The sequence below is a fragment of the Diabrotica undecimpunctata genome, unplaced genomic scaffold (assembly GCF_040954645.1).
Source record: "Diabrotica undecimpunctata isolate CICGRU unplaced genomic scaffold, icDiaUnde3 ctg00003447.1, whole genome shotgun sequence".
Classification (NCBI taxonomy): Eukaryota; Metazoa; Arthropoda; class Insecta; order Coleoptera; family Chrysomelidae; genus Diabrotica; species Diabrotica undecimpunctata.
In genome coordinates, this window is record NW_027314640.1 from 1 (window position 1) to 11243 (window position 11243).

The window sequence follows — 11243 nt, forward strand, 5'->3', positions numbered from 1 at the left end:
CGAAATACGATGCATTTCACTTCCAACGAAGATCAACAGCCGGAAGACCGACTGTGGAAAGTACGCCCCCTTTTCAATACCATAAGAAAAAGATGCAGGCAGTTGGAACCGGAGGAGGTATATAGTATCGATGAACAAATGGTTCCTTTTAAGGGTGCTGTGAATATTAAACAATACATTAAAAATAAGCCGACGAGATGGGGTATAAAATTATTCCTATTATGTGGGATAAGTGGAACAATATATGATTTCATCGTCTACCAAGGTGCAAATACAGAACTGAAGGCAGAGTATATGTTGTTTGGCCAGTCTCCGGCTGTAGTAATGCACCTATCCGAGCAAATACCTCCAGGAGCACAACTTTATTTTGACAATCATTTCAGTTCTTATTGGTTATTTCAATGGTTGTCAAAGAAACCAATATATGCCGCTGGTACAATTCGGTTGGACCGCTTTTCTAAACCACCTTTTACTATGTGCCAAGAGAATAAAAAGAAACTTACCAGGGGTTTCGTCGAGAACGTTATCTGCAGAAAATCTGGTGTTGTACTAACCAAGTGGATTGATAGCGGAGTTGTTACTCTGGGTTCCAATTTCGTTGGAGTAAGTTCTTCTGATGTATGTCGAAGATGGGATAAGAAGATAAAAGAGTATATTGAAGTGACACGCCCCAAAGTAGTTTCTCTTTATAACAATGGGATGGGAGGTGTTGACAAGTGCGATTTTCTTATTTCTTTGTACAGATCGTTTATCAGAACAAAGAAATGGACTGTTCGATTAATGTCACATGCTGTTGACATGGCTGTCACCAACAGCTGGTTGGAATATAGAAAGCAATCGGAGGAGCTGAAAATACCGCAAAAAAATGTCATGGACCTTATACATTTTCGACAACACGTTGCTGAGGCACTTATTTTGGCAGGAAAAATACCCAGCAAAAAACGGGGGAGACCAGTTTCAAATAATCCTCTACATCCTCAAGGTAGTTCTCCTGTAGGTAACGCAGCAGGTCCTTCTGGTAAACAAGTGCGTCCGATTGAAGATATTCGTTATGATAACTTTGGCCATTTACCGACTTTCTGTGACAAAATCGCTCGTTGTAAAGGAAGCAACTGTGGATCAAGAACGTATATTCGTTGCACAAAATGTCAAGTATCATTATGTATTGCTCGAAATCAAAACTGTTTTACAGATTTTCATACCAAATAAATAGTTTTTGTCAATTACAGTCTTATAAATAAAAATCATTTCATATTGATATGTGTCTGTTAATCATTGTGTACACTGCAGTGTACATGACGTAACTTCAGAATGTCAAATTTGACAAATTTCCTGAGGAGCTTAAAAATTGTAGAAAAATATTTCTAATAATCGCTAAAACTTAAAAAAAATTATATATCGTTTTAAAAAATTCGTGTCGGAAAGGGTTAAAGACACTTAGATACAAAACGCTCAGTAAGACATTCTAACATTTTATTATGCGAATACTAATCCTTCATAATTTGATTTTTGAATTTGATTTGAATTTTTTTGTAATAATAATTGACACCTTTCTCCTGACAGATCGAAAAAAGAAGTCATGACGTCTTTACTACTTTTTTTTCTATCTCCTTCGGTATGTCCTTTAAAACATACCAATTTGGGACACCCTGTACATATACAAAAATACATAATAAATTTTAATTTAAATTTATTTTCGCCTAATTTACAATATTGACTCACTGGCCTACAACACCTTTTATTTAATTATAATTTTACAGAAAACTTTTTTAACTTTATCGATAATATCTGTTATTGTTAACGGAGCTTGACCGTTTCGGTCAACGGTTGGATCAAGCCTCATTTTATTTTTAAGTTCAATTTATTTGACGTGATTTTTAGATACTAGAAATATTACTTCACTTTACAAACATCTAATTAAAATGTTTGTTTTAGTCAAAATGCTCTAGTCAAGAAAGATTACATCAGTTACCACATATTCCAACTTCCGAAGATATTCGAATATTAACTCATCACTTCTCAAGTAACGAAAGTAATGCGTCCATACCAAGTGGTGAAGAAACATCATCGGTTAGTCATCGATCACCCCTTCACAGACCACGGTCTAGGAGTTTAAGGTAATAAATTTAAAAGAAAAAACGTTTACTTTTAGAAATTGTACTAAAACTTTCTGTTTTCCTTGCAGTAGTCCGAGTAGATCTCCAGTTATAGACAACGAAATATGTATGATGAACGTATTATACAAAGAAAGATTCCCGAAAGCAACCCAACAAATGGAGGAAAGACTAGCAAATTTCATCGAAGAAAATAAAATTTTAGATTTTGGAAAAGATTGTGATTATTTACCCATCGTCCGTTTCGTCCATCATCAAGTTTTGGAAATAGCTAGAGACTGCTTACATAAATCTCAAAGCAAACTTATTACCAGTCAGTATTTTCATGAGATGTCTGAAAATTTGGAAAGGTTATTAACAGAGGTAAGAATGTAGATTTCAAAGAGATTCTTTGTTCTCATAATATTTTCAACACTGTGACCTTAAAGATCTTTTTGCTGTGATCCTTTCATATAACTTCATTCTAACTGATGTAGGCTTCTAAAAAAGTTGTTCCAGATACTTATTGTATTTGCTAATGGTTGCCCTGATTTTTTCTTCTCTGGAAGCTGTTTGTTTTGCGCCGGTCCCACTGCAGTCAATTGGCTTATTATACACCTTCCATTAGCTATTATACAAGTCCTCGGGACTTCTATTTGACTCTGGTTTACCCAGGACTGTTGTATCAAGGCGACGCGCTATCTCAGAGTAGCAAAAAGTTCTGCTGAAGCTGCCTTACAGTACTGAAGGTTTGTTCGTATGACCTTGATTTGTCTGATTCGGTTCATTGAGAACTATTTGCAGTAGAGACAGAGTCCGTGAGCGGGTCCTCTGCTCGTTTCGTTTTTATTTTTATTGGTAGACTCGAAAGAGTCCCTCATTTCCCTTTTTAACAATATAACAACCAATGTATAAGAGTGCAGTTACTATCTTTAACGTTGGGTGCTAATTATTTAGGCTTCGACTGGCTCTGTATTTCAGGTGTAGATACATCTTATCTTAAATGCAAATCTGAACAGAGAGAAAGGGACGGACAAATAAAAGATTATATTAACTAATCTTATGAATTAATGTTTGTTTCTTCAAACAGAAAGGGTCCGTTACTAAAACTCAATTGCGTTTCTCTGCAAAAAGAACAAATATATTATTAGTTGTATAATATTATTTTAAAATTACATTACCTGCAAATAAACAACATTTGAAGCTTTTAATTAATATTAAAATCACATCTCTTATGGCAGTAATAAAAGGTAATAATGACAAAACAAGAGTCATCCTCAAAAGCTAAATGAAACTTTAAGTATTTTGACAGTGGCGTAACAAACTATTAAAACCAATATTACATAAATTAATGAAAAGAAAAGAGAGGTGTAAAGATGTAAGGAAAAACTGTTTCCCCCCTTGAAAAAGAACCATTCTAAACGATATTTAGCCTAATTGTTTAGTAGATATTCTCTTTCAACACTGTAATAAGTTTAGTGATGTGAAAAAGGTTTGATTCCGTTTTCCTATGCCTAGTGTCAACTTCGTAGATTGAATAATTTTTATATCTACATACTCTTATCTTTTCTCCATTTTTTCAAAAAAGAAAGCCTTATTAAGATTTCTTGTCTTGTTCACTTATAATAAGTATTTATACAGTGGTCGAATTTTTTACAAGAACCGGGCAATAAAAGCTCTTTGTGCCATTCTGTCAGTGCCTGAAAAAGGCAGTGTATGAAAAATGATGATTCTTTCCTCCTCAAAGAGTTTATTAAAACATTTCAATCGACATTTAGTATAACAGGGAGGGCGGACGTTTCGGCCACGCATTTCTATGTTTTATTTAGAGCTTTATATGGTTTACCACTGTTCCTCAATATTTTGACTCGATTTCTCTTCGATTGTCCTGGTGCTGCTTTCGGCTTTTAGGCTTCTGGTTATTTTCTGGTGACTTCGTTTTATCCTCAGATGTAGATGAGGACTGAGAATCAACAATAATTACCAATGACGTTGTGAATACAGCACTATCTGGAAGAGAATTTATATTCTGCAATACTTCTCCTTCATCAGTTTGAAAAGTTTCTAAACTAAAATTGAATTAAAAATAAAAATTAAGTACCAGTTTTTCAAAAAGTTAAAAAGTCCTACTTGCTCTACCACATTTTAATAAACCTACCTAATGTTGGTATCGTTAATTCATCATTTTCTTGAAAATTCTCACTGAAAGCGGCGTGTGATGACACTACGCGCCAGCTTTAAGTTTTTTTGTCATTTTTTTTTTATGAAATACAAGAAGAAATAATATGACGTAACGATATTATCATTAAAAAAATACTTAATTTTTAATTTTTAAAAAGTTTAAAAAATATATATATTATTTAAAATATTCTTGCAATGACAGCACAATTTTAAATCGATTCAAAACACAACGCTTTCAAGCAATACTGGCACAACACTAAATGACATTGTTGATGACAAGAACGTACCCTATTCCTGTTGAGCGTTGGACGCAAACTGAGTAGTGTCAGTAATGCAGCCAATATTTGGGACTAATCACATAATACGTCTTACGGCCTAATATTGAATTATGAGTTGTGCCAATTTGATGCTGAAAAAAAAAAATGTGTATTTTAACATTTACACATATTGCTAGCCCAAAACACATGTTTTTTTGAGATGTGCCACTATTACAGCCAATGAGTGATGTGACGTTTATAAAGTTACACCTTCTACAGAATAGAGTCTACAGAAAAATCCTCTTCTGAGCTATCTCTTTTTCTTTTTGTCTCTGCGTCCATTTTATTCCCACTAGCTTTTCCCATACCATGACAATGCTACACTCAGGTGCAAGAAAATCGATCCATTCCTTATTTATTTGAAGTTGTATAATTTTAGAGACATTAAATTACGTATGTAAATTTAGTTGTACCCTCGTATACGAGAAATAAAATAATATTTTTAATATTGCTTTTTATATTTCTTAAAACAAATTGGTATTTCAGGTTTTTGTCAAAAAGGGTCTGAAGCAAGTAGATATTTATTGAATGTTGTTTTAAATTCAACAACCATTCTAGTGTAGTGATTTTATTTTCAAAACGTGTTATATTTTTATTTAATTATCCTTCCTAAATGTCTCTAACTCCGACAGATGCTGCAAGCGCGGTGACTTTAGTTCAAGATGGTCGTAGCCAATATTATGCAGCTGAAATGTTGGGTGTTAGTCGATCTTCGGTTCAAAGAGCAGTTCGGCGTTTTAGATCTCTGAGTGGTAACTTCACAAGAAGACCAGGATCAGGTCGTAGAAGGGTACATCCGATAGAGATGATCGATTTCTGGTCTCATCATGTTTGAGAAATCATCATCTTACTTCAGTTGAACTGGCATATCGTCTGAGCGAAGTGAGAAATGTGGATGTAAGCAGATGGACAGTTCGTCGACGACTTGTAGAAGGTAATTTATATTTCCAGAAAGCCAGCCCTATCTCCAATACTATCCATAGAACATCGCAGAGCTCGCCTTGCTTTTGCAAGAGAACATGAAAACTGGAAAACATGATGCAGATTGGAGCAATGTATTGTTCTCAGATGAGTCCAGATTTTGTCTAAGGTTACCAGACGGCCGAGAAAGGGTTTGGAGAAGACACGGAGAGCGATAGTTTCAATGTAATATTGCGAAAGAATAAGTTATCGGGAGGGCTCCGTTATGGTTTGGGCTGGTATCAGTTCAGAGCCCATACTGATTTAGTTATTGTAGATAGAGGTTCTATGACTGCTGCAAGATACATAACAAGTATTTTAGATCAGCATGTGGTACCTTTTGCTCCTTTCATTGGACCTAATTTTATTTTTATGGACGACAATGCGCGTCCTCACCGTGCTAGAATCGTCAACCAATATATAGAGGAGGTGGGAATTGTCCGTATGAACTGGCCAGCTTGCAGTCTCGATCTCAATCCCATAGAACATCTATGGGATATGATGGGAAGTCGTCTTCGAGCACGAGTACCCCGTCCAAACAATTTGGCTGAACTTACAGCGGCTCTTCAAGAAATATGGGACCAATTGGATCAGAGGTCCCAGAGGTTAATTACCTCAATGCCTAGACGTGTACAGGCTGTTATAAGGGCCCGAGGGGGAAACACTAGATATTGATTTATTATCAATGTTTTTCTTAATTTCAGAAAGTTTTGAATATTCTTGTATTTTTGAGTTTTGGCGTATGTCTATAAATAAATGATTTTTTTGGATAATCTGTAAAAATGATTTTAATCTAACATATACTTTTACATATATACCTGATTTAAAACTAATATCTTCAAACGTTTTCTTTTTTCAGCAAATATTACCCATGGATCGATTTTTTTGCACCTGAGTGTATAATCTCCCAGATTTCGTAAGCTCTTTGGAGTCGCAGTAGTCAGCGCTGTACAAAATTATACCTGTTCTATACGCATTGTACCTATATCACTCAGTTTGTTTACTTCTTTTGCAAGTAGTATGTAAACTAATATTTAAACTTTATTTTAGACTAGGGAAAAATCAGAAGGTGCAGCTAACTTACTGACAAGTTTTATAAAGAAACTTTTATTAATCATATCTCGGCCGGCCCGTTTATTAGAATGTTTGGAGTTTGATCCAGAAGAATTCTATCACTTTCTAGAGGCAGCAGAGGGCCAGGTAAAAGGTGTTCAAGGTATAAAAGCAGATATTCCACAATATATTATACAGAAATTAGGTTTAAATCGAGATCCGATAGCAGAACTTCAACAGGAACTACGAGATTGTAACTGGTCGAATGAGAACAAGCCAGTAGTTTTGAACACAACTCCCACTATGAGGAAGACCCTGTGTAACCCAAGCGAACATGATTTTGAAGTTGCCAAACTGATTTCAAATGGTGCCTATGGAGCGGTATACTTGGTGAAGCATAAACAAACCAGATTACGATTTGCGATGAAAAAGATCAACAAAAACAACTTAATGTTGCGCAATCAGGTAGAACAAGTTTTTGCTGAACGAGATATCCTTAGCTTTGCAGACAATCCTTTTGTAGTCAGTATGTATTGCAGTTTCGAAACTAAAAAGCATCTCTGCCTGGTGATGGAATATGTTGAAGGAGGCGATTGTGCTAGTTTGTTGAAAAATATTGGAGTCCTACCAGCTGATATGGCCCGATTTTATTTTGCCGAGACCGTACTTGCTGTTGAGTACTTACATTCTTATGGGATAGTGCATAGAGATCTAAAACCTGATAAGTAAGTTCATCATTTATCTTTTATATTTATATATAAGCAAAGCATTTTACTAAGATAAAATTATAATTCATTTTACATCTTATTAATTTAGATAGGTAGAAATCTGGAGGCAACAGACTAACGCACTGCGAATTTTGCAAATCTATTGTACTTATTCATCAATAAAGCTCCTTCATCTAGGGCGGCCCTCTTGATGAGGTTTCACAGATTTGATAGTGGTCTCTGCATATATCCTGATGCTTGTGGTTTTAACTATCTGATGTTTAGATATCATAGTATTGTTACGGTCTCCTCATACTCTACCAAAAACCTTTTTTAAACCTACAGTGTCCAGTCAGCAGTCTCGCTATTATCTTAATAATTTTCCGACTATAGCTTAGTAAGTATGCTGTAAAGGGTGTACTACCACCCATTAAGATAGGCAAAATTCTTCGAACCCGAGTAACGACATTCAAACAGCCAGAATGTTAGTTTTGGAACCGTCTATTATTACTGGCGTTTGGAACCGAAGAGCTTGTTATTACTGGCGTACCGGTTTCTCACTCCTTTTTAGTATCGTAGGTTGAAAATGTTTGTTAAGTTATATCTCCGAACCATTTCGGACAGGCGGGTATTCCTAAAACAGGATCTGTCTTTATTTTCCGATACAACCTTGATTATTATGTCCCTTGGATTACACTTATAGGAGCCTTACCCTGTAGCAGCGTGTGTATTAAGACTTTACCTCTGCCTCCTATAACCTGAAAGGTTGACACTGAAGCATGCAAATCTTTGAATGCTACTAAGCAGTCGAACTGCTAGACTGCTGCGTTTTGTTGTACCAAACCAGTGATCCAGTTATCATGGGCATTATTGCGTACAACCATTTCATTTTTGGCTTTGTCGATTACAACCCTCTGTTTAACATTTAGGATGTGTAGTTTCGGTGTGATCTTCTTCCCGAATATGACACCTTTGGACTTGCAAATGGAATCTTCACTCCCTGAGTACTGGTGGAAAAGTCCATGTAATGTTCTTCTTTTAGTACAGGCGATAACTGTACCACACCATTTGTCAAAGGTAAAACTTCCTTTGACCACGATTGCCAGGTTTTCTTTATATCTTCTTCTTCTTGATGTGCCTATCTGTTACGAATGTTGGCGATCATCATGGCAATCTTTATCTTATCTGCAGCAGCGCGGAAAAGCTGCACAGATGTTGTATTGAACCAGATTCTGAGGTTATTTAACCAAGATGTTCTTCTTCCTGGACCTCTTTTTCCAAATATTTTAAAATTTTCCAAATTAAAAGTTCAATACATTTAACACCACACGTTTTACTTGCACACTGAGAGTCACACCCTGTTTGAAATTCACGACAGATACTGGCAACGGCTTTCATAGTTTTTGCCAACAAGTTTTTGGTCTAATGACCAGTACCCAAATAGACAAAGAGACATGTTTGCTTTGCGTGGACAATGGGGATTAAAACTGATTCACTTCTAATGCTTTTACAATGATTTTATTTCCCAAAGAATGTGTTGACAATGGAAGCTATTGAAAATTGATAAATATAGATAAGCTATCGACAATGAGTTTTTGATATATTTTACTGTTTTATAGTATTTTTCTTCATGTTATTGTTTAGTTCGACAATGTAACTCTGTTATTTATACATATCTGATTGAATCATGCTTTAGTTGAAACAATAATGATAGTCTGTTGAACAACCGTAGGCAATTGTTTTGTGTGCGTATATTCCAGTGCTATGATTCTTAAATCCGGTCCTGATGCGCCGCTCGGGGCAAACCGGCAACTTGGTCTGCCATTCTCCCGTAGGAAATATATTGCCTATCTTACCTGCACTACATTCTAAATGTGGCTTCGACTATAGATTAAATAAAATCAGAAAATGTTATTGTTTTTAATGCAGAATAATATATTTATATTAAATCCACAAGGAAACTAAATTCCTGTAGCTGTCTGTATACCATGTATCACAAAAAAATTATTTAAAAATTCCTCTATAAAGGTATCAACAGTTGCTATCAACAAGTCCTCGTAGACACTTCGCCTCAGGACTAGCAACCTCCAGTGGAGTCTTACGTTGCCATGTCATCTATTCCTGTTGTAACTTAAACATCCTAGTTTATAAAGTTAAATAATGTAACTTAAAGTTAATTTAACAACATTTAAAGGGGTTTTACCCAAGTATTTAGTGGCTCAAAACATGTACATCCAGATAGCACTGATGATGGAATATTAATTCCGAAAACGTTCTGTGATGCAGCCCGATAGGGTTTTTTAATATTATACCTGTTATAAAGGAATTTTTAAATATTTTTTTTGTATTTATAAGTTATTATTAGTTATTAGTATATTAAGTTTTAAGTTTAAAACTGTTGGTTTTTGTTTCAGTCTTCTGATAACAGCACTTGGCCACATCAAACTTACAGACTTCGGATTGAGCAAAGTTGGTCTAATGTCATGTAAGTGTATTTTTTTACATTAACATAATTCATATTATATAATTTATTCCACAGGAAATGTACATAAAGAATAACCTTACAACTTTGGTCATACCACATTACATACTATAACAGTTATTGTGGAACAGGAGGTAACAAAAACTTGATTGACAAAATGAGTTGACAAATTGACAAAAAAAAGATAATTTATGTTTAAACGCAAGCACTGTTCGCAAGCAGGTACATATAAATGATAAGTCGACAAACAATTATATAGAGTGGATAAACTCCTGTCTCCTCCGGTTTTAAAGTTCTATAGATATCTTTTAATGATGTAGGGTACTCGTTTTCTTGTTTAATTTTGTAAATTATTTTGTACATAGTTTCCTCCCTCTGGTTTTTCTTTGCATTGTTGCATACAAGCCTTGTTGAGGTCCTATGTAATGACGTGTCTTAGAGACATGTGATATTGAAAAGATGGTTATAGTTGATCCTACTCTCCATATATGTCGTAGCTATTTTATTCTGTTGCTTTATTTTACACACTATATCTTAAATGATTTCTTTTAGTAGTTCATGGTATGTTATTTGTTTAAATTCGTTCAATTAGTTTTCTTAGTCCTAATATTATTATTTCTCCATAAGTTGCTTACTGGTATGGATGACATCTATTGTTTCTGCCGTTGAGTCCTACTCTGTCCCAGTTTACATTGTATTGTATTGAAGAGTTCTAGACTAGGCGGGATCTGTAGAAATTCAGACCATAATGGACATTTTCCATAGGAAGCTATTTTTTTGCTGGAATCCTAGGCTAGGCTCTCCTAGTGAACCGATTTGAATTTTACAAAAAAGCGTTTGAAAGTTTGAGCCTTCTTTTATATGTAAAAAAATTTGCAACTATCTGAGAGCCTTATTTAGGGCCTACTATAAATTTGAAAATATGCGATTTTTTTCCAGTAGGCTGGATTGCAAAATTATTATGCAAAACCTATCCGGCCGAAAATTTAGCACACGTTTTAAACATATTAAAAAGTTTTTCTAGGCGGAATATGGAGCTTGTAAGTCAAGTTTAGAAAGTCGAAAACATTTAAAGGATTAACTTCATTTTTTTTCCAATTATTGCTATTTTTTCAACAATAAACATTAAATTTTCATTTCTAGCCAACGAAATATTGTGTAAAATTGAATAACGAAACTTTAACTTCTTATAATTTTTTCTCTAGGATCAATATTTTCCGAATTATAAACGAAAATAGGAGCAAAAAAAATGAGAAATTTTCAATTGTTTTCAGATTTTGTTAAATAAAAAATTTAGCACAGGGTTTGCGACTGGCGCATATCGTGAATATCGATATTGGGCACATCCTGAAGGGATTCCAGCAAAAAAATAGCTTCCTATGGAAAATGTCCAATAGACTATTCGGTTTTTTATCGGATTTATGGTTATGGTATTTTTTGAATAACTTTC

General features: G+C 34.7%; 1 protein-coding gene across 1 annotated transcript; it reads left to right on the plus strand.

The window, feature by feature from the left end:
- Positions 1-9: 9 nt before the first annotated feature.
- LOC140432271 (microtubule-associated serine/threonine-protein kinase 2-like) lies at positions 10-9796 on the plus strand (the record flags this gene model as incomplete). The annotated part of the gene is made up of 5 exons (XM_072520085.1): positions 10-1026; positions 1936-2117; positions 2186-2477; positions 6602-7329; positions 9726-9796. Coding segments are annotated over exons 1-5 (2290 nt in total), but the record flags the coding sequence as incomplete, so codon positions are not given.
- Between the last annotated feature and the right edge of the window lie 1447 nt (positions 9797-11243).